Source organism: Cuculus canorus, chromosome 3 (assembly GCF_017976375.1).
Source record: "Cuculus canorus isolate bCucCan1 chromosome 3, bCucCan1.pri, whole genome shotgun sequence".
Taxonomy (NCBI): domain Eukaryota; kingdom Metazoa; phylum Chordata; class Aves; order Cuculiformes; family Cuculidae; genus Cuculus; species Cuculus canorus.
The window spans coordinates 74,938,567-74,964,915 of NC_071403.1; the positions used below are offsets into that span (position 1 = coordinate 74,938,567).

Sequence of the window (26,349 nt, forward strand, 5' to 3'; positions counted from 1 at the left end):
GCCCCAGCCAATCACAGACTTGCCCCTCCAATCCCTGCCTCGCCCACCGCCCCGGCCAAGCCCCGCCTCCGGAGCGGGCGGGCGAGGAAGGCGCCGCTTGCCAGCACTTCAAAGGGAAGCGCGGCGCCATCTTTAGTGAGGGCAGAGGCTTCGTCCGCCATTTCCATAGCATCGTAGAATCTTAGCATGATGGAATGGTTTGGGTTGCAAGGGACCTTAAAGCCCATCCAGTTCCAACCCCTTGCCATCGGCAGAGACACCTCCCACTGGATCAGGTTGCTCAAAGCCCCAGCCAACCTGGCCGTGAACACCTCCAGGGATGGGGCAGGCAGGACTTCTCTGGGCAACCTATGCTAGTGACTCACCATCTTCCCAGCAAAACAGTTTTTCCTAAGATCTCCTTTCCTCTCCCTTATTTTGGCTTAAAACCATTACCCCTTATCCTATCTCTGCACTCCCTGATCAGGAGCCCCTCCCCAGCTTTCCTGTAGCCCCTTTCAGTACTGGAAGGCTGCTCTAAGGTCTCCCAGAGCCTTTTCTTCCCCAGGCTGAACAAGCCCAGCTCTCTCAGCCTGTCCTCACGTAGCCCAGCCGTCATGGATAGGTAGCAGAAAGTACTGTGTGATGTGATAATATGTGCTTTGCCATGGCAGGGGGTGTGGAACTGGATGATCTTTAAGGCCTCTTTCCAACCCAACCCAAATTCTTTTAAAGATTTTATCTCAACCAGATGATAATTGCTAAAATTTTCAGCCATGCTTTCAGAAAGACTGATAATTTGCTTGCCCGCCTTGAACAGCAAAAGAGAGCGGTTTTCTCCCTCTGACTTTATTTTGTTTGCATAATGCTGGGAAGACTGAATGCTGCAGTTGGGGAATGTGAGCCAATATGTTAGGATCTTTGCCTGGTGACAACATGCTACAAGTGGTGGTCGCTCTGCAAAGGCTTTGTGGGGCTTCTTGGAAGTAACAGCACAGTCCTGTGAAGAGGGAATTGCAAGGTGCCCAACAGGTTTTGATACAGGGAGAACGGACTCAGGTGTCATAAATCCTCTGAGCTGCCGCTGGCTGAAGGTTTTACTGAGAAGGACGACTAAGGAAAATTACTTGAAAGTCTGTCTTTGTGGTTGGGTATTCATAATGATTGGCTTTTTCTCTGTGCTAGAAAGAAGACAATCAAGTATCTTCTGTGGCAACCTTAAGCTGTTCTCAGCATTTCTCAAGATTCTCTTGCTTAACTACATATGAGTATAAACAGGTGCTCGTTTGGTGTCTCCTATCAAATCAGTTTCAAACAGAAATGTTTGAATGCAATGTCCTCTGTGCTGCTAGTACATAATTTATGGAATCTGAAGAGGTTCTCCCATTTAGGATCCATACTTGCCCTTCTTACCTATTGAAAGAGATGAGTGCTGCCTCAGAAATGTGCCCACTCACAGAAATCAATGCACAACATCCATTCCGAATTCCAAATTAACCCATGGGAGTTTGTTGAGGCAAGGGTCCACTACAAACAGTACTTCTGCTGCTGTTATAGGCAAACCAGGATGAAATTCTGCTATCTGCGGTCACTAAATACTTCATCTGAACAATGCAAAACAGCTCAGGGAATGTGCTGCCACAGGATTTCTTAGCAGCTGATAACTCCATGTGGTTCTATATACAGGAAGAACAGGAAAATCTGCTTGAAGTAAAGGTTGGGAAAGAATTTCAGATTTCTTAGCTGAAGGCATGAACAGAGATTATGGTAGAGCAATAGTAGAAACTATCCCTGTGGGCAAGAACACCTTTCATTGGGTTTCACAATGTCTGGAATGATCTGGAAGAGGTCTGGAGACAGGCCACAGGGCAAGGACTAGCCTGCTGGACTGCACCTATGGCAGTCTTCTCCCCATTCTGTATTCTCCAGAGGCAGCTACACCTGAACTCACCTGCCAGGTCTGGACATGAGGAAGATCAATGGAAAGTAAAGGACAGCACATGAACACAGATCCTAAAGTTATTAAGAGAAGGCATGAGAGCTGTGTTTGGCTGTGGATGAGCTCAACTAAATTTTCCCAAAGGACAGAGCAGGAAGCACTGAAGGAACCCTGAAGAGCCAGGAGAAAGTACTGGTTAAAGAACCCCTGGGAGACAAGTCTCTGGAGAGCACAAGGATATTCCAAGCAGCAGAGAAATCGGAAAAGGGCAGAGCCACCTCCTTCAAGGCAGTGCCTGAAAGGGTGGCAAAAGCCAAGGAGAGGTGACTCAGGGCAGAGCAGGAGTAGGCTGCACCCTGCTGTGGAAGGCAACAGTGCCTCTAGAAACGCAGAGAGGCCTGCTAGGAGGACTAGCTAGCTAGCTGCCCATAGCTCTCTGTTCCTCAGGCTGCTCCTCTCTAATAGGACAGAGGGAAACCTGATGCTAGAAGCTTTCCCTTGCCACCAAATTCTATAGCTCACGTTGGTGGCACGTGTTTGTGCTTGACGGGCAGTGCAGGGCTCTTTGTTGGAGTGAGCACCCCACCAAGCTGCAGTCTTTGCAGCACAGTACCATGAGCTGCTTCATTCTGCTTACCCAGCTGTCCCAAGGTTGGACCATGTAGAGGAAATTATGGAGAGTTTAGGTGGAACCATCCTTCTATGCAGACTTCCTGAAGGCTTGGAAAATCCAGGTTACTACGGGTAGAGCCAAGTTTGGAAAGGTCCATTCTGCAGTGCCTCTAATGACTCAGTGGAGTTTGCTGATGTTCCTAAGTCAGCACAACCCCCTGCTGGATGCCCGCTGTTTTCCTAGTTGGCAGTAGACACAGAGCTGATTGAAGCCAGCAGAGCTGGACAGAGTTTCAGTGTGTGCTAGTGCTCCAGTCTGATATGTAAAGGCTGAGCCAAGCCTCTCCAGCAAAGCTAGAGTGCTTCTACCACCCTCCTAATCCATCCTTGGCTGTAGCTAAACAACTTCTGGAAAGCCCAGTGTTGAAATGAGTAGTGCTTTTAGAGTACAGAGTTGTCAGTCAAGCATCTGGGAAGCATTTCTACTGCCTGCCTTTTGGGTGATTCTTCACCAGTGTCCGGCATCTCCCTACAGTTTTCTCAGTGCTATCTTGCATGGCAGTGACAGACTGTCATGAGGTGCAGGGATATCATTCAAGCCCTTTTTTGCTTGCTAGAGTTTTCCATGAACCTCCTCCAGATGCTGCAGATTGGTGACATCATCTCCAGGGATATGAGAGCCCATGCAGAATCATAGAGTGTTTTGGGTTGGCAAGGACCTTAAAGGTCATCTATTCCAACATCTCTGCCAGTGGCAAGGACGTCTTTCACTTGACCCAGTTGTTCTAAGTCGTGTCCAAACTGACTTTGAACACTTCCAGCACACATCCACAGCTTCTCTGGGCAACCTGCTCCAGGGGCCGCTGCTCTTTTTCCTCTTCATTAATGACACGGATGATGGGTCAGAGTGCACCCGCAGTGAATTCGCAAATGATTGAAAACTGGGGGGAGCAGCTCATACACCAGAGGGTTGTGCTGCTGTCCAGAGGTGACTGGCCAGGCTGGAGAAAGGAGCCTAATCAAGTCAAACAAAGGGACGTGCAGAATCCTGCCTGTGGGAAGGGTAAACCACAGGCGCTGGTACATGCTGGAGGTACGACTACCAGCCAGCCATAGCCTCCAAACTTCCTCGACTTTGCTGCCTTCAGGAACTACAGGCCCCTGAGGCCAGAGGGAGCCTCGGGGGTAAGAAAGAGTTCCCCTTGGGAGGGGAGAACTGGTTTGAAGAACATTTAAACAAATGGGACAGTCACAAGGCCCTGGGAGCAGATGTGATACCCCTGGAATGCTGAGGGAGCTGTCTGAAGTTCTTTCAAGACTGCTCTTCATCACCTGTGTAATTATGGCCATGGTGATGGGGAGAGGTGGACAATGGCCCTGCTGTGCAGTTGGGCCAGAGTGAGGAGCACTCTGGGAGAACCAGAGCCCTGCCTGGCCCTACAAGCAAGGCCTCTGGCTCTGCGCCCACTCCATCACACTCCCCAAGGAGGCCAGCTCCATGAGAAGACAGAAGCACACCAACCCCATACACCACTCCGGGCTTGGGAGGGAGTGGCTGGAAAACTGCCTGGCGGATAAAGACCTGGGGTGCTGGTCGACAGTTGCTGAACATGAGCCAGCAGTGTGCCCAGATGACCAAGAAGGCCAACAGCATCCTGGTTTGGATCAGCCATGCTATGGCCAACAGGACCAGGGATGGGATCTTGCCCCTGTGCTCAGCACTGGTGAGGCCACACTTTGAATCCTGTGTTCAGTTTTGAGCTCCTCAGTAAAAGAAGGATATTGAGTTGCTGGAAGATATCCAGAGGATGGGATCGGAGCTGGGGAAGGGTCTGGAGCACAGGGTTATGGCAGCAGCTTAGGGAACTGGGATTGTTTAGCCTGGAGGAGGCTGAGGGGGAGACCTCATTGCTCTCTACAGCTTCCTGAAATGAGAGTGTAGCAAGGTGGGTGCCAGTCTCTTCTCCCGAGTAACAAGTGATAGGACAAGAGGAAATGGCCTCAAGTTGTGCCAGTGTAGGCTTAGGTTGGATATTAGGAAAAATTTCTTTACTGAAAGAGTGGTGAAGCATTGGAACAGGCTGCCCAGGGAAGTGGTGGAGTGTCCATGCAGACATGGCATGTTGGGACATGGCTTCGTAGGCATGGTGGTTGGACTGGATAAGTGTACCTTAATGATTCTATGATCCTGTGATTCTAGAACTGTCCTCATCTCCATGCCTTGGTACAGGTCTGCCTCCCTCTGGCCCCCCTTTGCCTTGCACCCCAACCACCCCCACCAGTGCTCTGCTAACCTCTGGCAGCTCCCCTCAAAGCGCCCACCATGGCTGCCACCCTCCTGGAGCTCCCACCACTAAGAGCTCCCTGCCCCTCTGAATCCCTATCCATTGCTCTCTGGTGGGTCCAGTGCTCCCCTATCCCACGGACTTCCTCTTCGGTGCCTCCAACGCCTGTTGAGCCTCCCATCAGTACCACTGCCCGTGATGCTCCCCAAAGGTTGCTCCCCCCTGCCTTCCTGAGACCTCAGGGACCCTCCAGTGGTGGGGATGGCTGCAGCCTCACACACCCTCCCAGTAGGCACTGTGGGCCAGTAGTGGCCCCAGCTGGAAACCCATCTTCTGCAGCACCAGGATGATCTCAGGGTTGGGGTCACCTCCACCATGCCTGTGGGCACTACAGCTTGGGGAGGGGGTCAAGCAAGGATGGGGGGACCCTGACACAGCTTGGGGCCATTCCCTCTTGTCCTATCACTCATGAGAAGAGACCAATGCCCACTTCTCTGCAACCTCCTTTTAGGTAGTTGTAGAGAGCAGTAAGGTCTCCCCTCAGCCTCCTCTTCTGCAGACTAAACAGCCACAGTTCCTTCAACCGCTCCTCACAAGACATGTTTTGAACATTTCCAGGGATGGAGACTCCATCACTTCCCTGGGCAGCCAGCTTCACCACTCTTTCAGCAAGGACATTTTTCCTAATATCCAACCTAAACTTCACGTGGTACTACTTGAGGCCATTTCCTCTCATCCTGTCATTTGTTACCTGGCAGAAGAGACCAGCACCCACCTCACCACAACCTCCTTTCAAGGGAGCTGCAGAGAGCGATTAGGTCTCCCCTTCAGCCTCCTTCTCTCCAGACTAAACAGTCCTGGTTTCCTCAGCTACTCCTCGTAAGTTCCAGACCCTTCCCCAGCTTTGTTGCCCTTCTCTGGACATGCTCCAGCCCCTCAATGTCTTTCTTGTAGTGAGAGGCCCAAACCCCAGAATTCGAGGTGGGGCCTCACCAGCACTGAGTACAGGGGGACAATCCCTTCCCTGCTCCTGCTAGCCACACTATGGTTGATCCAAGCCAGGATGCTGTTGGCCTTCTTGGCTACCTGGGCACAGTGCTGGCTCATAGAATGATATGGGTTGGAAGGGACCTTAAAGATCATCCAGTTCCAACACCATGCTATGGGCAGGGACACAATACTACATAACATTAATCATTTCAATAATGGAAGTTTTGTTCATTTCCATCTCATGGAGCAGAAGGTGGGGCAGTGCTGCTTCTTTATGCAATTACTGGATTTAATCGTCAATTTGATTGTCTCTAAATCAGACTAATAGATTGCTAGGATCCTCCAATGACATGTTCAGCTGTTGTCAGCCAGCACCCCCAGGTCCTTCTTTGCCGGGCAGCTTTCCAGCCACTCTTCCCCAAGCCTGCAGCGCTGCATGGGGTTGGTGTGACCCAAATGCAAACACTGCCAGGGCTGGTCCAGGCAGCTGGGGCACTGGTTCCCCCAAAGTGATGCAGGAGAGAGCTGCAGCAGGGGAAGAGCGACCCCTGCCACTTTGACCCCTGCCCTCCAGGAACATAGGCACACAGCAGGACCCCTGCCACTTTTTCCCTCTGGGAGCATGGACACACAGCAGGACCCCTGCCACTTTGCCTTGTGCCCTCTGGGAAGGTGGGAACACAGTGGGACTCATGTCATTTTGATTGCTGCAGGAGCATGGGAACTCAGTGGAACCTCTACCTGCCAGGAGCATGGGCACACACAGGGATCCCCACCACTTTCCCTTCGGGAGCACGGAAATACAGCAGGACACCACCACTTCCCCTCCAGGAGCACGGGAATGAAGCGGGGCCCCCACCACTTTGACCCTTGCCCTCTGGAAGCACTGGAATGCATCGGGACCCCCACCACTTTCCCTCCAGGAGCATGGGCACGCAGCTCGACTCCCACCACTTTGCCCCCTGCCCTCTGGGATGATGAGAATGAAGTGGGACCCCTGCCCTCTGGAAGCATGGAAACGCAGTGGGGACCCTGCTGCTTTGCCCCCTGCCTTTTGGGAGGATAGGAATACAGTGGAAGCCCCATCACTTTGATTACTGCCCCCCAGGAGCACAGGAACGCAGAGGGACCCCTGCCTTCTGGGAGCACAAGCACACAGCCGAACGCAGTTGGGACCCTGCCACTTTGACCCTTGCCCTCCAGGAGCATGAGCAGAAAGCAGGACCCCTGCCACTTTGATCCCTGCCCTCTGGAAACACGGGAATGCAAGACCCCGCCACTTTCCCTCTGGGAGCACAGGCACACAGTGGACCCCTACCACTTTGATCCCTGCCCTCTGGAAACACGGGAATGCAGCGAGACCCCGCCACTTTCCCTCCAGGAGTGCGGGCATGTAGCAGAACCTCTGCCACTTTGATCCCCACCCTCCAGGAACACCGGAATGCACCGGGACCCTCCCCCCCCGGGGAGCACGGGGCTGCAACACTCCACCACCGCCGCCCTCCACAGAGCGCGGGCACCCAGACAGACGCGCGGCGCCCCACCCCGGAAGGGCGTGTCCAGAGCCGCCGGGCGCTCCCACCAATGAGAAAAATCCCCTGCGTGACGTCATCGCGGCGCGGCGCGGCGGCGGCTGTTGCCAGGCAGAGCGGCGCGTCTGGCCCAATGGGAGCGGAGCGCTGCGGCCGGGCCCGGGCGCAGGCGGTGGCGGCGGCGGCGGGCGCGGAGCGGCGGCGGCCCCGGGGCTCACCATGCCCTACAAGCTGAAGAAGGAGAAGGTGCGGCGGCGGTGTCGTTCCTCCCCCCACCCCGCCCCTCGCCGCGACGGCCCGGTGACCGGTCGCCTTTTCTCCCTCCCCTTTCGGCGCGGCCTCTGTCTCGGCGCGGCCGCCGGGAGCGCGCGCGGGGCTGCGGCCGGCAGGGGGCGGGGGCGCGCGGGTGGCGCAGGAGGGCGGGGGCGCGCGGGGGGAGCGGCGGCCGCTCGTGCCGGCACCGGCACCGGTGCACCGCCCCAGCTCCAGCTGCGGCCGCTAGTGCCGGTACCGGTTCCCCCCCAGCTCCAGCCGCTGGCACCAATACCGGTGCCCCGCTCCAGCTCCAGCCGCCGGTACCGGTGCCCCCCCCCCCCCAGCACCAGCTGCTTGCACCAGTACCGGTGCCTCTCTTTCCCCCAGCTCCATCCGCCTGCACCGGTACCAGAACACCGCTCAGCTCCAGCCGCTGGTACTGGTGCCCCTCCAGCTCTAGCCCCCTGCACTGGTACCAGTGCCCCCCTCCAGCTCCAGCTGCCAGTACCGGTGCCCACTTCTAGCTCCAGCTGCTTACGCCGGTACTGGTGCCCCCCGCCAAGTTCTAGCTGCTGGCACCGGTGTCCTCCCAGCTGCAGCTGCTCGTACCGGTGCCCACCTCCGCGAGCCCAGTAAGAGGAGGGGTGTCACATCTCCCCTGTCCTTCATCTGCAATGCCCCCCGTGGAGGAGGTATGGCTGCCCCATGTCCTAGCGTGGGGGGTGGGAAGGACACACCAGATCCTCCTAGGTGCCAGTGTTCCCGGGAAAGGCTTGGGTGGGCGCAGGGTCCTGACACCCGGGGGTGACCAACTGGGGTCACTGGGAGCAGGATGTGCCCCCCATTGAGATCAGCGGGAATGGGATGGGCACCGCTGCTGCCGGTGTCAGCTGCCAAGGAAAGTCATTCCAGGTGCCCAGAGAAGGGCTGACCGCAGGGGTGGAGGTGGGCTAGGTCCTTACTAGTGCACAGTTCAACTCTGCAAAGAGATACGTACCAGAGTTCTCTGCAAGGTGAAATGTTCCCTGAATGCTTTTTTCATCATTTCAGGAGTCTCCGAAGTCCACAAAAAGCACCACAAAGCCTGGGAGCAGCAGTAGCGGGAAGGATGGTGGGGCAGAGAATTCGGAAGAGGTAAGGCTTTCACCTTGGATACAGCAATGTGCATGTGCAGCTGGTCTCTGAAGAGGAATAACATCTTCCATTCTGGCTATTGAAAGCTGCTCTGCAGGAGAACCTTTGTGTCCAGGATCTTAAAGAATCAGAGAAGACGGTAGCGAGGACTGGAGTTAAGATGAAGTTAGCTCTCCTTGAAAGTTGTCCCAAAGGGAATGTTGACTGTGGAAGAGACGGGATGAGTCTCATACCCTGCAGCCTTGCCAAAAGAGATTTGGCACAGGGAAGCTGTGGCTGCCCCGTCCCTGGAGGTGTTCAAGGCCAGATTGGATGAGGCTTTGAGCAACTTGATCCAGTGGAAGGTGGGCTCACCCATGGCAGAGGGCTTGGAACTGGATGGGCTTTAAGGTCCTGCCCAGCCCAAACAATTCCATGATTCCATGAAAGCTGAGGGTGGTAGGCAGAGCCTCATAGAGCTGCCTGCAGACAGGGATGATCTGTGGTTGTAGAGAAGTAGGAAGCCTGGCAGGTGGGAGCAGCCTCCTTGCTCCTGTTGGAGCAAAGCACAATAAACTCAGTTGTCACCTTGTGTCAGAGTGGGAGAGAAGTTATAAGCAATGGAAAAGGAATGTCTTCTTCCGAGGCGTTTTCTGGGGGAGTAAGATTAGAATGTAATGGATGAGGCTCCTGAAAGAATAGAGGTAAACTGCCAGGGAATCAGCAGTTCTCTTTTGGGACAACAGCCTTGTTGCTGAACACAACATCCCTCACAAGCAGGTGTGGTCTGCGTTCCCAGCTGTGCAGAGGCTATTTCACTCTCAGTTTTGGTATTGCCAGGCTGGATGTGTTTGAATGGCCTCCACAGAATGGGATAGTGTGATAAGCTGTGCTTAGAATTAGCAAAAATTTGGGTAAGCCTGAACTTTCCTGGTAAACTTGAGTTTGTCCGGCACTCAGTGTGGCTGTGGAGTTTGAGACTTTGCTCAGAAGAGCGTTGTACACGTGTCCAGGGAAGCGTGTGTATGTGTTTAATACTGCAGTTTGGCAAACAAGCCGTGCCACTTCTGTGTCCATAGCAGCCTGTGTGATTGTCTTGTCTGGAACAAGTAATTGGAGGAGTGGGGATTGGAGGCATTTAAGGCTAACGAAAATTAGGAAAAAATCTGTGGTTTGGTGGGATGGTTATAGTCAAAATAAGGTTATTTCAGAGTCTTCTTCACAGCACAGATCTCTATTGCAGGCCTCGGACAATATACCTACTACTAGCTGCTTGGTTTCAGGGTCAAAGGTGTGCTCAGGATTTGGAAGCTGAGTTTATTTGCCTTGGAGCAGGTAACAGTTTTGTTGATCCTGTTTTATGCCCAATCCTGGTCTTGGCCTCTGCCTGTTTAACTCTGAGTATCCAGCTGAAAACAGCTTACTGAGAGAGCTGTCTGCCTACTCTGAGGAAGCGAGAGAGCTCCTGCCTGGGCATCATGGGGTCAGGCTTACCTTTTATTAACTGGGCACTGTTTGCCTGCGGAGTTCACAGCTCTGAGAAGAGGAAGGAGAGCCTGGGTCTTGCAATGCAAAGGTGACACATAGTTATAAAAGCAGAGCATTCCAGTGTCCCTGTCTCGAATCTGCAGTGGGCTGGGATGCTGCTCTCCTGGTCACGAGTGGAGCTCTGAGAAAGGAAAAGCGGTGCACGCTGCAGTCTTCTTTCTGTGACCTGTAATGGCATGAAATGTCTGGTTGTGCCTGAGTGCAGAAGAAACTTAGAAGTGATGTGTCTAACCTTCCCTCCCACAAAACATACCCAGCCACTTCCTCATACTCTGAAGAAAATCCAGCCCTTCCTTAAGATGGAAGGCTTGGGATTCCTTTGATCATAAGAACAGAGAGCAGAGCAGAAAGGAGACACCTCTCCTGTGTGTGCTGCCACAAGTCCCTTCTCCCTTTCCCTGGTGAGTTTGCAGTGAAGTTGGTTCTCTCCTGGCGCTGTCCTGTCTCGGACTTCTCTGCTGCAGAATGGAAGAGAGCTCTTTGCTTGCTAAGAAGAAATGTATACGAGTTTGAATGCGATTTTCCTGCTCTTCAGGAAGCACAGAAAGGTATTTTGACTTTCACATTGGGGGACCGCAATGAATTAGGTAACGTGAGTGAGTGCTGTGAGTGAGACTCCAACTCAACCAGGAGGTGGTTTGACTTGTGAAACACCAGGGGTAGTATTGCCTGGTGGAGTTGATGGGCTCAGATTAGCCTGGATGTCTCTGCTGCCATTGGGAGAATGTTGTGCTCTGTAAATTCCTCCATGGAGTTATGGTTGGTTGCCTTTTCCAGGGTGAAAGTTCTGTGCACCAGAGAGAATTTTCCTTTGTTTCTTCATATCTCAGTAGATGCCTAATGGGCTTGCAGTACAAGAGCAGCATTTGGGCAGCTCTCTTGCCATGTGTGCTTTCCTCTCTCACACTGAGCTCCGAGGAGCAGGGGAGGACTCAGCCCTAATTTATCCTGGGACCAGAAAGTTGTGACTTGTTTTGCAGGCAAGCTGTCTGGCTAGTGGAATGAGTAAAGCTGGTTGAAGATCAGCTCTGGTCTGACACATCTGAGCTAGAGCAGCAAACGAGGACCTCCTATGGGGATCTCTGTGGAGGGGGATGAATCCAGAAACCCTTGAGCATAATGCTTTGTTCTCTGCAGTAAAGGAACTTTTAGTGGAGCTGATCTGGAAGGGCGGATGTGTTCAAAAAGCAGACACATTGCCACAAGGGAGGGGAAACGTTTGAGTTCCCTAGGGAGGACAGGAATAGTGCCACGCTCTTTGATGCCCACTGCAGGGTGAAGCTCGCGAAGGTGAAGAGCCAGCAGAGCTTGGCCAGGATCTGGCTTTGTTGGGTGCAGTTTGCTCAGAAAGAGAGAAAAGCAGTGGAGGAAAACACCAGAGGAGTGAGTGGGAAATAAAAGGTTTGTTTAGTTCATTCCCTTTCAAATATGATGAAGGTATGAATGGAGAGAATTTCTGCATAGGTATTTAAGGAGAAAAAAAGAAGTAATGTCAGAGACCAAAGCAGCAATGAATGAGAGGATGAGAGTTACTCCTCCTGGCCAGAAAGACTGGGAGAGGCAGCTGGGTGGGGAAGAGAGTTAATGACCTGGAAGTGGGAGCAGGGATTAGCAGCAGCAGTAAAGAGGAAAGAGGAGTTGCTCTGCAGCCTCAAGGGCAGCTTGGAGCCTGGCTGATGAGATTTGCAGCTGTGGGAGAGGGTTCTCCCTTTCAGTGAGCTGCTGTATTACGTGTTTTGCAGATATCTCCATGGGGCTTGTTACTGCAGTACCTGGAGTTCATTATTCAGAGACAGGCGTTACAGCGTGGTGATGTTAGTTCTGAGGCAGAGAGCCTGATTTTAATAGGGAAGCTGTGTAACAGCAGACAAAGAGAGCAGGTACTGACTTGAGGGATGGGAAGGGAAGAGTCATCTGAGGAGGAGGAGCTGAGAGCAGATCTGGGCTGAGAAGCTTAGCAAGCGGGGGATGCTCAAGGGACCAGTGAGGCAGAAGGGCTTTCCGAGTGGCGATGCATCCAGCCGCGGTAGGAGTGCCTGCAGAGGTGAGGTCATGCATGGATAGGAGAGTGGAGGAGAAGCTGGCATGGCTCAGGGTGGCTGGGGGAGGCGGGTCTGTGTCCGTGGGAAGCCCACGGCGAAGAGAAATGGCACAGCAGGGCCAGGGCCTGGGGCTCATTGACTTGTGCAGGCAAGTTCTTAGGAAGGAGGAGAGGTGGTGGGAATCACCAGGGGGGAGGAGGGGGGTGAGAACCGCTACTAAGCCAGGGAACCTGTGGTTGGGGGAGTTCGAACGCAGTTGCAATTGAGGCTGGCCCATCCTGTTCCCACCACAGTGGGAAAGGTGGGGCTGCTGCACCACGCCTGGGCGAGCAGCTTTGTGCTGTTCTCCGGTTGCTTCAGCACATGCAGTGTAACAGCCACTGGCAAACAGTGTCTCCCAAACAGCCAGCTTTGGCGTGGTGCTGTGATCCCTGCCTGTCAGAAGGGGCTGAGCCTGATCGGGTAGATGTGAACCTGCAGCCATGTAGCGATCAGCTGGTGTTGATGTTAGGGAAATGCTCTGGAAGGGTTGGTACCCGAGCATTAAGAGAAAAGCTTTCAGTTTTAGCAGTCTGCTGTGTTTTGGGGATAGAAACTTCAGAGAAGAAACTTAAAACAACCCTCTTCTGATTCATATGGCCAAGGTAGGAGGTGTTGAAGGCAGAAGGACAGCAGGCCTGCCATGGGAAGCACCTCCTGAAAGCAAGTATTCAGCTTGATGCCAGGAAGTCCATATAGAATCAATCCATCATAAAACCCTCTGAGCACTGCAGTGTAAGAGTATCTGACCTACCCCATCATCGAATTTTGTCTGGCAAACTGGATTGTGTGATTTTTGCATGTGCATGTCTGTTTCTTAAATGACTAGCAACTAAACCTGAGACTGTGTTCTGTCTTGCTCTGTGCCAGCTGTTAAAGACCATAGGAGCTGGTGGCAAGGACTTTTCCAGATCTCTGATGGGCCTGTTAGCATGCAGTACACATGCCTTGCTCAAAGCGTTTCTGGGTGGTGGAGAGTGTGCTGGCATATCCTGTCAGCCAGGAGGACCCCTGTGTCCTGCTTCCCTCAGTGCTACCTATGAGGCTGCTGATGCATCTTTTATTTCTCTCTGTACCATATTTTCTCCTCGGTGGCTCAGCGCTCAGATTTTGCCCTTCTTCCCTGTGGAAGGAGAGTGATGCAGCCTTCCCGGAAGCATCTGAACAACATCTGAGTGGCTCATGCTGCACTGATACCCAAATATTTAGGGTGAAGAATGAACTTCACGGTCTCGGAAAGCTGCAGGCAAGGACTCAGGCTGACTTAACTGAGGAGGGTCCACTGTTCAGCATAATTTGTCTCCAATTTGAAGTCTGAGCCTGCGCTGTCTGGCAGACGTGGCTGTTTTGGTCACAAGCTTATCTTGCTTCTTCCTCTTATCATGGGACAGTGCTGCTCCACGAAAGGAATCAGACCAAATCTAAACTGAAGAGAGTTCAAATCTTGTTGTTGTCTCCCCTGACCTTGGCTTGGAGCTGAGCTTGAAACAGAACTACTGAAGATTTTCTTCCAGCAGAGCCAGCTCAGAACCAAAATATTTCTGATTCCTAATTCAAAGCAATGGCTTGAAAAAACAATTGGTGTTTCATCTTGGGTGCTGTTTTTCACCCGAAGTCTTTGCACTTGCTTTACAGGTCCTAATTGGTAGAGCAGTGTCCCCTTGTAGGCAGCTGTCCCTATTCCTATTTTTTCTGCCTTCTGACACTGTTGATGGCTTTTCTCAAGGTCCTGCTGGTCTGTGTTCCATGGAGGTGTGTGTTTTTACCACTGTGCCGTATCCGGTAGCTGGGGGTTTATGCAGGAAAAAGAGGGTGACATCCAAAGATTTCACCTACTTCTGCTCCCCATCCATTGTGCTATTCCTGTTGCGTCCTACAAGGTTCACCCTGCAGCTCTTTGGCTTTATGAGCCGGTGGGAAGGACGTGGCAGAGCTGAGGAAAGGAACATTGCTGGGCTTATGCAGCAGCACCAGAGTAGAATGCTGTCTCCAACTGAGCTCAATGCTATAGGCTGCCTGGCTGGATGTGGCCCTCTTTCACTCTCGTGAGACCTCACCTGAAGCCCTGCATTCATTTCTGGAGTCCTCAGCACAGGAAGGACATGGATCTGTTAGAGCGAGTCCGGAGGAGCCACAAAGATGATCCAAAGGCTGGAGCACCTCCCACACATGGGCAGGCTGAGAGAGTTGGAGTTGTTCAGCCTGGAGAGGAGAAGACTCTGGGGAGACCTTAGGGCAGCCTTCCAGTACTTAAAGTGGACTTCAAGAAAGCTGGGAAGGGGCTCCTGATCAGGAAGTTCAGGTATAGGACAAGGGGGATGTTTTTAAGAGGGAAGATTTAGATGCAATGTTAGGAAGAAATGTTTTCCTATGTGGGTTGTGAGGCACTGGCACAGGTTCCCCAGAGAAATCATGGGTGCACCAGTTCAAGGCCAGGCTGGGTGAGGCTTTGAGTGACCTGATGCAGTGGAAGGTGTCCCTGCCCATGGTAGGGGGATTGGTTAAAGTCCCTTCCAACCCAAACCATTCTGTGATTCTATGATAAGAAGTTTTCCATGAATTTGGTCAATGTGATGTTCTAGGGTCATTATTAAGCCATTATGGCCCAAGTGGGACTTGAACCACCAGAGCTTTAGCAAGGTCAGAACAGAGCTGAGCTGAGTAAACACTGGCTTGAGTTTCTGGTCACCTGCTAAAAATAAGAAAGTGCCTCTTTGAGTGCTCTTTGACAAGCTCAAAGTAGAGAGGGTATCTGCTGCAGGGAAGTGTGGGCAAAGTGTGGCTGTAAGGGGGGATGTGGGAAAAGCAAATCGACAGGACACATCTGAACAGCAGTGAGGCTGAGATACAGTGCTGAAGGAGCAGCCAGGATTGGCTGGGAAAGCCCAGAGTGTGAGACCTAAGGTTTGGGTATGGCCAGCATGGTTTGTAGACCAGCAGCTCCTGGTCTATGGATACAGCAGTGATTTTGGTGCTCTTCATTATTGCCTTTCCAGGGCCATCATGTCTGCACTGTGCTACACCCTGCTTAGCTTTTTCCCAGGTGGTTCCCTGCGTGAGGATATGGAAGCAACCTGCTAGTTTTCGACATTTGTTTGCTGCATTGTGCTGTAATCAGAGGCAGCAGCACACTGAGATTTCTGTTTGAATCATGGAAAATTCTTATTTCTGTTAATTTTTTTGTCAGCAAACTCTTGTAACTTGTTGCAAGATGTGGCTTTGCTTTCCATATCCCTAGCACCGAGAGGCTCTGGTGTCTTTGGTACCTTGCAGATGTAAGTAAAACTGGTGTTGACTTTGCAGATACACTGGAAATGCAACCAGCAGCTCCAGAGCCCTGCAGGAATAGGAAGGATGCACTGAACTGCAAGTGCAACACTGAAAAACATGCCTGATGTCTTCAGCCCAAGATGCTGATCGTATCTGATTGCTTGTGAGGCTTCTAGGTAAAAGGTTATGAGTTGTTTTATTCTCTTCTCTCTCCTCAGGCCCAGCAGCCTCAGCAGCAGCCACAGCAGCCGCCGCCACAGCAGCAACAGCAGCAACAGCAGACAACTTCAAATAAGCGGCCCAGTAACAGTGCTCCCCCCCCAACCCAGCTGAATAAGATTAAATACTCGGGGGGACCCCAGATTGTGAAGAAGGAGCGCAGGCACAGCTCCTCTCGCTTCAATCTGAGCAAAAACCGAGAACTACAAAAGCTCCCGGCCCTTAAAGGTAAAGAAGCTCCGGGGTGAGGATGAGCTGCATGACAGGCTGTACCTTCTCTGGGCAGAGCATGGTGGGGTAAGAGCTCTTCCCAGAGTGCCCCTGGCAGTGTCCTGCTGACCTCCTACCAGCAGTGCAGCAGGAATGGCGCTGGGATGTGCTTGGCTTGGCAGCAAGTTGAGAATTGATGGATAGCCTAAAAGCAAAGGAGGATACACAACGTAAACTTCAGTACTTCCCTTTCCCTGAACTGATTTAAACCCCTGTGCTTTTATGTGCTTAAGGTTGGCTCAGATTCTTCAGCAGGTTGTGCAGAAAGGTGACTTGCAGAGACCTTGGTGCAGGCTGCATTTGGTTTCTACAGTTGCCTCTTCTGGGAGAGGACCAGGCCACCGCCGCCTCCTTGTGTTTCCATTGCAAATTATGGCAGTGCTATTGAACTTGTCCACATTAGGGCAATTACCCAGCATTAGCCGTTAGTCTGCATAATGGTGCAATTAAATATGACTGAAGTGCAGACAAGGAGAAAGCATTTTCAGCAGTCACTCAGCCAGCCCTGTTGATGACGTTGCTCACAGAAACAGGCAATCCTTTCAGGAGAGGCAACTGCCTTGCAGCTCAGCAGCCGTTCTGCAAGCAAGAGGGGAGTTTGCCTGATTTGCCTTAGCAGTGGCGTAGTTTCCAGTGGCAACATATCAAGGAGAGTGCTGTTAATACAGGGCTTGGTGCCACCATGTCCACGTTCTCAGGCTGGTCCCTGGGAGGAATGTTTGCTCTCATGTGCTCTGCCCAGCTCCCTTTGACCACAGGGTGCAGGGCCTGGCTGGCATTGGGCTGTGGTGGCAGCTTGGTAAGTCATTTCCTCGTACTGGGAAGGGATCAATGCTTATCTGATCAGAAACCACTATCCTGTTTTAAATTGCCTAATGGAATAGTTGTTCCAGAGGTCTTGCAATCTCTCTGCTTCCAGTGTCCTTATCCTCTCCTCTTCCTTCCACCAGCTCAAGGGGGGCTATGATGGGGAGGGGGAATGCAGGAAAGGGAACAAACCATAGTGGTCCCTGGGCAAACCAAGATGATGTTCTGCCTATCTCCAAGGACAGATGTCCATGCTTTCTCTGACAGATGCTCCTCCACATGAACGAGAAGAGCTTTTCATCCAAAAGCTGCGGCAGTGCTGCGTGCTTTTTGACTTCATCTCTGACCCCCTCAGTGACCTGAAGTTCAAGGAGGTGAAGCGAGCAGGTCTCAACGAGATGGTGGAATATATCACACATAACCGTGATGTTGTCACCGAGGCCATCTATCCCGAAGCTGTTATCATGGTAGGGCACGGGGCCAGAACATGCTTTTGTGCCAAAGAAATGGGGATTGTTCAGAAACATGGCAGGGAGGAGGGAGTCAGGATTTATGAGAGAGGAGTGTGACCCTGGTCCTATCTATTCCTTATTATATGCCCACCTGCAGAAAGAGAGTAAGAGTGGGAGGGTGACAGTGCCTGGTGTAGGGAGAGGTGGAAGCTCTTGTCTCAAACAAGTGGACTTCATGTGCAGGCTGTAACCATGCAGCCTCTGATGGGGGATCTGTTTGTGGGCACAGCTATGGCAAATCATGATATATTGCCCTGCAGTGAAGTGTTTGCTACGGGGAAGACCATTGTGAAGTGCGGGGATTTCATTCATCCTCCTTTTCACTCATTTCAGTTTTCAGTGAACCTCTTCCGGACACTCCCGCCATCATCCAATCCCACAGGCGCGGAATTTGACCCTGAGGAGGATGAGCCTACATTAGAGGCTGCCTGGCCACACCTTCAGGTGAGGAGGAGCTGGGGGAATATGGAATTTATCTCCTGGAAGTTGAGAGTCCATGTAGTGCTGGCTCCCACCAGCCCTGCTGGTGGCTACTTCTCCAGCCTCCGAGGGTTGCTAGTGTAGGGGCAGAGAAAGACCAGACCTGCCACACATGGGTCAGAGGTGGCTTGTAGGCAATGCAGGCAGCAGAGGTGTCCTGGAAACGGGCTGGTGGCTATGGACAACATTCACCTGCAGATGGCTGTAGTCCCACATGGCCCTGAGGCTGGGAGTGAACACTTCACTGGGAGTAAGGGAGTTGTGCCATATTGGCGATGCAATTCCCAGCAGTGTTTATGTCCCTCCTGAAGACTTAGGAGCCCTCATCATCTGAGCTTCAGCAGTGTTGGAGGGAGCACTCGTATCTGCTTTGACACTCCTCTCCTCGCCCAGCTTCCTGGGATGTACAAGCAGGAAGAGGACTCCTTGGTGCCAAAGCAGAGGCTGTGCTGGCACCTGCCAATGTATCTCCTGAGTGCTGGATGTAATTCAGTTGTGTTAACTGTTAAACGTTTGACTAGAAAATAAAGGGAACTGGAGGAGAGGAAGAGGGGAAGGGAGCCAAGAATGCTTTTGTTAGGCTATGTGTCCTGGGAAATAGGCTTTGAGACAAACTAAGTGAAAACGGTTATGAAGGCAACTGATGAGTTTGGTTTCGCAGAGCAGTAGAAGCCAGGGTCTGGACTTGTGGGGGTCTCCTCAGCAAAGGGACGTGTTGTCAAGCAGACAATGGCACAACAAGAGCCAGGCACTGCAGAACAAAGCTGAAAATACGGAGAGGAGATAAAGTGCAGTTCTGCAGAAGTGGTTCATCACTTCTCACTGCTGAGGTTGACACAGAGATGCAAGTATCGATGGAAATGGCGTGTCCTCAGTACCAGAGTGCTGTGAATGCCAGGAAGCATTTGTTTTTCAGAGTTAAATCTGCAGCAGCCAGCATGGATTTGTGGCAAGCGCGTGCTGAGATTTTTGGTCATCACCTCAGTCAGACCTTTAGGATGTAAGACTCTTGTTTGGTCTAGTGGCTCCTCAGAGCACTAGGCAGGGCCAGCCCTGGAATGGGCTCATCCTCCTAGGAGGACAGCAGGACCAGAAGTTGCTGTTTTGGCACTGACAGCCTTCTTAAAGCAAACTGTCCTTTGCCATCCAAGTGTGGCAAAGCATGCAGCTTGTGTGGCTTAGTGGGGCCAAGCCCGTCTGCAGTCATTCCTCAGGAGGCAGAGAACACAACATGTTTTCCTTGGGTCTGTTTCATTTCTTTTCTTCTCCGTACTTCCCTGATGTGTCTCAAGGGCTTCCAGTGAAGCCTGAGCCTTTGTCATCTCCTCTGAAAGTTTCTGTTCTCTGTAGAAATGCAAGATGAAGGTGGAAGAAGATTTTCCCAGGCCTAGTGTCTTCATCTGAGTAGGTAGCTGTTGCCTTTGGTGGGACCTGAGGTGATGAGATCTTGAGCAGTTATGTGCCACTGGCCTGCTGCCCATCAGAACAGGGGCAGCTAAATTGATCCCACTGGGTGGGAAAACACAGGTTGCTGTGCTTTGTGCTCCCATTCAGGCTTCCCAGCCTTTCTCTGAATCCTTAAGGAGAAGGAAAACATTTGAAATCTGCAGTAAAAGACTGATGAGGGGACAGGGAGCATTTCTAAGTGACCTCTCCTTCTCCCCCCATAGCTTGTGTATGAGTTCTTCCTCCGGTTCCTGGAATCGCCTGACTTTCAACCAAATGTAGCCAAGAAATACATTGACCAGAAGTTTGTACTATCTGTAAGTAATCATTGCCTCTGCAACTGTGCACCACCTTTACAAAGGACATGCAGCAGATTTGTAGCACTTTCCATATGAGGACAGGCTGAGAAGAGTTGGGGTTATTCAGCCTAGGGCAGAGAAGGCTCCAGGAAGACCTTAGAGCAGCCCTCCGGTACTGAAAGGGGTTTTAGGAAATCTGGGGAGGAGCTCTTTGTCAGGAAGTGCAGAGATAGGATGAAGGGGAATGGTTTTAAGCTTTAGAGAGGGGATTTAGATGAGATCTTGGGAAAAAAGATTTTGCTGTGAGGGTGGCGAGGCACTGGCCCAAGTTGCCCAGAGAAGCCATGGCTGCCCCATCCCTGGAGGTGTTCAAGGCCAGGTTGGATGAGGCTTTGAGCAACCTGATCCAGTGGGAGTTGTCCCTGCCTGTGGCAGGGGGGTGGAACTGGATGATCTTTAAGGTTCCTTCCAACCCAAACCATTCCATAATTCTATGATTTCAGTCCAGGTGTTCCACAGATGCTCCAGCTTTGTGAGCAGGTGCTTGATGAGGTGGGGTTTCTATTTCCCTTTGTCTAGTCTTGAATGAGCAGCTGGAATTTTCTGTGTGGGGCAAGAGTGTGTGTGAGCTGTAATCCCTGGAACTCATCCCTCAGATCGGAGCTCATCCGTGGAGAGGGTCACTGGGGACCTTGTGGGGGAAATCTGAGAAAGTGGCTTTGTAGAGTATGCAGGCCATCACTGTGCTTCCAAAGACAAAGGAAGTGCTGATGGTTCTAGCTTGTAACTAGGAAGCTGCATGTTTCAAGGAAGCAACCACTGTGCTGAGGGTGCTGAAGGCATCGCTCAACTGAAAGAGCCACTTTTGTGGAGCAGGACCAGTGCCTGGTGCTGCTGATAGCTTTGTCCAGACAGGCAGTATGCAGAGACCAACTGAATTTCTCTCCCCATAGCTGCTGGATCTGTTTGACAGTGAAGACCCAAGAGAGCGAGACTTCCTAAAGACTATTCTGCACAGGATCTACGGGAAGTTCCTGGGTCTGCGAGCATATGTGAGGCGGCAGATTAACAATATATTTTACAGGTGAGGTGTTTCTTAGTGCCACTGGCCTAGTGGGACAATCCAGTGAGAGAAATCTGGGACACTGGACTGTGTGGTTCTTTTTGTTCCAGGCTGTGATTGCTAAGTGACTCAATTATATTTCACTGCTTTGGTAGGCATAGCATTCAGCTGTTGATAAGAGCAGTATGGATGTGATAGCACTCTCTTCAGTGCATAGCAAGTGATGAGACCTGTGAGTTTTAGCTGATCTGGGGGCCACTTATTTGCTTGTATCTCTTACATCTTGCCCTGTCATCTTGGAGTTCTCTTATTTGCTAGAATACTCCTCATCTCCAGTATTTTTCCTTCCTTTTGGTTATTTAACTGTACCCAGTGTTTGGCAATGACCTCTTTTCTCTTCTCTTTAGGTTCATCTATGAAACAGAGCACCACAATGGGATTGCAGAGCTGCTGGAGATCCTGGGAAGGTAAGAGCACTTTCAGAAGTCCCAGAGGACCTGTGATGAGTGAGATCTCCCAGCCCAGTGTGCTGCATGAACTCGCAGTGCCCTCCTTCAGCAGTTCTTGCAGGAGCCTTCTCATCCAGAGGATCTCAGTCTGATGGAGCACACAAAGAAAGTACTTTCCAGCCTGCTGATAAATGCAATGGTAGCTTCTTTGAGTTTGAGTCCAGTCACACTTGCTGTCTTGCCTCAGCAGACAGTAAAAGAGTTCCTCGCAGCCCTGAGAAATCCTAGCAGTGGGCAGCCTTCTCCACAGCTTAAACTGCTCCTCTGTTTGTGGACGCTCTTAGGCTGCCATCCCTGTGTTCCTTAAAGTACCAGCCTTAAGGACTGGGCTGCCTCTTCTGGCCTTCCCCAGAGGTTTTGTTTAAGTGTGTGTGTCTCAGCCTGGCATAGGACAGCAGAGCCCAGGCCTTGTCAAAAGTGTTTCCCAGCTGTGTCTGCTGAGGAAACACTCTCGCTGAGCATAGTTGGGCCCCAGCGACCACGCTTCTTCTGGTGGGTGCTTACTCAGGTGACTAACGAGAGCTAGGGCAAGCCACTGGTTCTGTTCTTTTGAGATGAGAGATCCTGTAGTTCTGCTGGTTAAAGATGTTAACGAGACTCTTTGTTTCTTTTCAGCATAATCAATGGGTTTGCGTTGCCTCTGAAGGAAGAGCATAAGATGTTCCTCATCAGAGTCTTGTTACCCCTGCACAAGGTGAAGTCTCTCAGCGTCTACCACCCGCAGGTGAGAAGTGTTCAGAGTTCCCAGGACAGAACGTGATTCTTGTGAAAGCTGTTGTTTAGGATTGCTTGTAGCTATTCACTGGGCTGCGTTACTGTGTTGCACAAAGTTCTTGTGAGGTGGTTTGGGCACTGCGCTAATCCCTCACTGTAGCTCTTTGTCCCAGCCTTGTGGTGTCTGGGCCTATACGTGTGTGGGTTTTGCCTCTGGCTGACTGGAGGGTATCCTGCCGCTTCCTGCTGACTTAACTCTGTGGCCTGCATTGCCTTTCTGTGCTGGAAGTTTGTGAAATCTTGGGGCCCTGCTGAAACCACAGAGGTGAAATTCCAAGCTGCAGTCATCGGGCTTTGCATGTGGTGTGTCAGCTCTTAGTCACCACTGAGATATGCAGAGAAATCTGTGCTGGGCTGTTAGGCTGGTGCAGAGATTAATTTCTTGCTGTTTAAAATACATAGTAGAAGAGTAGAGAATATCAGGACTCAGGCAAGGAAGTGAAAAAGTCTGGGCACTGTTTTTGTGGAGCAGGACTTTGGGATAGTCAGATTTGTTCCTTCCCATGTGCATGGATTTGAATATGTGAGCTGTGGGATGCTCTAGGTGGCTCAAATTTTATCCTTTGGGCTGCACAAATGTCCTCAGCTCAGGCCCTGTGTGTGAGCCAAATGCAGGCAGAGCACAGGAACAATCACAAAGTCATGGGTAAAATGAAAAGAATAAATTTCTTCCCGTTACCTCCCAATGCAAGGCAACTCCAAGATGAGCATCCAGCCAGAGGAAATGCAACCAGGGATGTAGGCATTGCAGAGATTGGTCCTTGCTTATGATCTGGGATGACTCTGAACAATACCTTGACAGCGATGAAAACGCAAGTGGGAGAATGCAGGCACCACAGAGCTCAGGCCTTGCTAGCAAGCATGAAAGTGTGAGTGCAGACTGCTGCTTCTTCCCCTGCTTATCAAAGAGAGTCAAGTTTTTTTGATCTCTCTCCCACCAGAGCTGGAATCTCAACACATTATAAGGCCTCCATTTTCACAGGCCTGTGTTGTCTAAACATAAGAGCTCTGCTTGTTAAATACACAAGGCTAAACAACAATTAGTACAATGTGTGTGCGTTTCTATGTCCCAGCTGTAAGGTCACTTGAGCGTTCTCTTTGCCAATCTTCCATTGTATTCCCACACACTGCCTGCTTGGTCTTAGAGCCTTCACTTCTTATCAGAACTGGATTCATTTGCAGCTGCAACTGTCTGCTCATCACACACTGTGGAGGGCATAATGTTGCTTCCAGCCTAGGGTAGTGGTGGCATTTTAATCTCAGGTGCATTTGAGGAAGCTCTAATCCTGCCTTGTTTTTTTTTCCTGCAGTTGGCATACTGTGTTGTACAGTTCCTGGAGAAAGACAGCAGCTTGACAGAGCCCGTGAGTAACCTTACTTACCCTCTGTGTGTCATTCAAGTTCCAAAAAGTTTCACAGCTTTACAGCAAGGCTAAAAAAAAGACTGAAGAGGCTGGGAGTCTATTGGATTGTTTACTGGGTTTGCCTGGTACCCTGTGGGCAGCAGGGGCTGTGCCACTCATGTGCAAGTCTTTAGCATTCTCTCCTGAAAGCTTCAGGACCTGTGGGTTCCAGTCTTCCATTGTGCTTTGGATTTTGCTGTAGCAGAAGAAACACTATGCTAAGGTGTACTTTCAGGGCGAGGCTTTCAGCTAGTAACAGGTGCTGCAGAGAGAGAACACGTGGCCATCTGAAGTCTGATGGAACCAGTGTGAGCTCGTTGGGGCCCTGGGATAGTAAAAGTTCACTACGGACTGCTGGGAATGGCTGAAAAAACTGTGGGGTTGAGGAGCAGGATCCTGGAACGGGATCTAAAGCTACTGGAGAGTGTCCAGAGGAAGACACGAAGTTGATGAAGGGTTTAAAGGGGAGGCTGCATGAGGAGCAGCTGAAGTCACTTGTTCTGTTCAGCCTGGAGAAGACTGAGGGGAGACCTCATCACAGTCTGCAGCTTCCTTACAAGAGGAGGAGGAGTAGACACTGATCTCCTCTCTGGACCTGATGGAATGGCAGGAAGTTGTGCCAGGGGAGGGTTAGATTGGACCTTAGGAAAAGGTTCTTTGCTCAGGGGGTGGTGGAGCACTGGAACAGCCTTCCCAGGGAAGCAGTCATGGTGCCAAGCCTGACAGTATACCAGAAGCATTTGGACAATGCCCTTGGACACAGAGTGCAAATGTTGGGATTGTCCTGTGCAGAGACAGGAGTTAGACTTAATGATCTTTGTGGGTACTTTCCAACTCGGGACATTCTATGATTCTGTGACCCAAAAGTCTACTTAGGCAAGCCACTGTTCCTTTCTACTCTAGCATCAGTTTGGTACCTCTACAGCGCTAAGTCACATTGTGGATGCCTTCAGGATGTAGTGCTGGGAAACAGCAGGTTCTAAAACGTGTGAGCAGTGAAGATGGGGACCTCACATATTCCAGTTACTGGCTGCGCCAACCTGCAGTGTTACACGGGGCTATATGCCGGCTTGGCAGAGTGTGAAAGCAGGAGACAAGTGTTTCTCCACCCACTACAGGCCAGGAAATGTCTTCTACAGAGCTGAGCTTCACAGCCTCAAAACAGCAGATGGCCAAAGAACGCGTGCTTGTGTCACTGCAGCAGGAAGCACCAGAAAGCGCGAGCATTTTAATGAGTAATGCTGAGGTCGTTCTGTTCTGTGGTTGAAATGTGTGTGTTCATGGTGAGCCTGCCTGTGCTCGGTGGAACCTGGTCAGCTGTTGTCAGTTTTCCGGCTCCTCAGCTGACACCAGCAGTACTAAAGCAGACCTCCTAGCTTCTCCTTTGAATGTAGGTCCTCCATTTCCTGTGTTCCCAAAAGCCTGCTCTGAAATGAACTGTGTTAAGTAGCTTCCTGATCATGCTGAGTACTTCCTGTGGCTGCCATCCAGCCCAGCCACCTCCTGCCAAAGCGCTTGCTGTAGGGTGAGCGAGAAGAGAGAAACAGAATCCTGTCAATATTTCCAGGATTGATTTTTGCAGCTTATTCAAATAGTTAAGCTCCATAGTTCATCACGACTCCCTTGATAATGGGTCAGTGGCCTGTGAGTTGGAGACCCAGGTCTGGTTTGGCACTTGTGGAAAGCAGCGGGATGACCTAATTTCATGACCTTCAGTGGGTGTTGTATTGGGTCTCAACCAGGCACACCAGGGCCATCCTTGCAAAGGTTGAAGGATCCTGTTGGTGAAGCTTTTGATTAGGCTCTTGAGATGATGAATTATTGGAGTTTTGGAGAATTACAGGGCTTGTGCATCAGCAAGGCTCTGAGTGCACCAGGAGATGTTGCCACCAGTGCTGGAAGGAGGCCAGATCACTCACTAGGTCAACACTCACTTTGAGTGGGCCTCCCAGAAGCTTGCTCAGCAAGGCTTGACATGGTACCTCTTGCGTTAACAGCAGTCTGAATGACTGCCAGGTGAGCAAGGCCTCAGATGTGCTCACTAATAGCAAAGACAGACTTGACACACCTCGCACCGCCTTAGCTGTAGGAGAAATTACATCTGAGTCACTGACACTAACTCTTGCCTGAATGGCAGACCTGAATAATGACAAACACCAAGGATACCAAACTGCTGGCTTCTCAAGCCTTGAGTTGGTGGAAACATAATCCCCAGATGTTTCTAATCTTGCTGTTGCATTGTGCACTGCTGTCCCTCCACTGCTCTGAACTTCCTCTGGAGCACTGACTTTAGGATCAGGTCGCTGAAGCACACAGAGTTTGGGTCATAGAATCATGGAATCATTAAGGTTGGAAAAGACTTCTAAGCTCATCCAGTCCAACCGTCAGCCCAACACCACCGTGCCTACTGAAGAAGAAAGAACAACTACCACCTGCTGTGTGTGAATCCACAGAGTCAGTGTTTCTATAAAGGCCGTACCAGTGGCTCCAACAGAGTGAAGCTGCACAGGATCCTGGATTCTGCCTTTGACAGTGTCTAGAAGCAGATGGGTAGTGAAGGAAGCAACATCAAAAATAAATAATCAAGTGGGGTGTAGCCCTTCCCCTTGTATATTCTTCCAGTATCTTGTAAGCAATAGTTTACTCAGCCAGAAATTGCATCTGCACTGTCATATTTAATTATCACCTTTATGTGTAACCTCCAAAAAAACTTGTCTCTTCCCTTTTGGAGCCTGTTTGGACTTGGGAGTCTCCACAACGTCTTGTAAGAATGAGCTTCATAATCATAGAATGCTTTGGGTTGGAAGGGACCTTAAAGATCATCCAGTTCCAAACCCCTGCTATGGGCCGGGACACCTCCCACTGCGTCAGGTTGCTCAAAGCCTCAGACAGCCTGGCCTTAAACACCTACAGTTGCTTTTGTGCAAAGTGGTACTTCCTTTTCACTGTCCCCAAACCAACCA

The 26,349-nt window shown here is 51.2% G+C and overlaps 1 protein-coding gene across 3 annotated transcripts in view; it reads left to right on the top strand.

The window, feature by feature from the left end:
- Positions 1-7,426: 7,426 nt before the first annotated feature.
- PPP2R5D (protein phosphatase 2 regulatory subunit B'delta) overlaps positions 7,427-26,349 on the top strand; it is a 30,510-nt gene continuing 11,587 nt past the window's right edge. The window contains exons 1-10 of one of the 3 annotated variants that reach the window (XM_054063374.1): positions 7,427-7,583; positions 8,643-8,726; positions 15,823-16,051; positions 17,168-17,367; positions 17,746-17,856; positions 19,563-19,655; positions 20,591-20,721; positions 21,108-21,167; positions 21,825-21,933; positions 23,294-23,347. In XM_054063374.1, the coding sequence (XP_053919349.1) occupies positions 7,557-7,583; positions 8,643-8,726; positions 15,823-16,051; positions 17,168-17,367; positions 17,746-17,856; positions 19,563-19,655; positions 20,591-20,721; positions 21,108-21,167; positions 21,825-21,933; positions 23,294-23,347 (1,098 nt within the window). In that variant the 5' untranslated portion in view covers positions 7,427-7,556. Of the gene's footprint in view, positions 7,584-8,154; positions 8,285-8,642; positions 8,727-10,576; positions 10,802-15,822; positions 16,052-17,167; positions 17,368-17,745; positions 17,857-19,562; positions 19,656-20,590; positions 20,722-21,107; positions 21,168-21,824; positions 21,934-23,293; positions 23,348-26,349 lie in introns of those variants that run through there. The other 2 variants (XM_054063375.1, XM_009562519.2) reach the window with 2 other exon arrangements.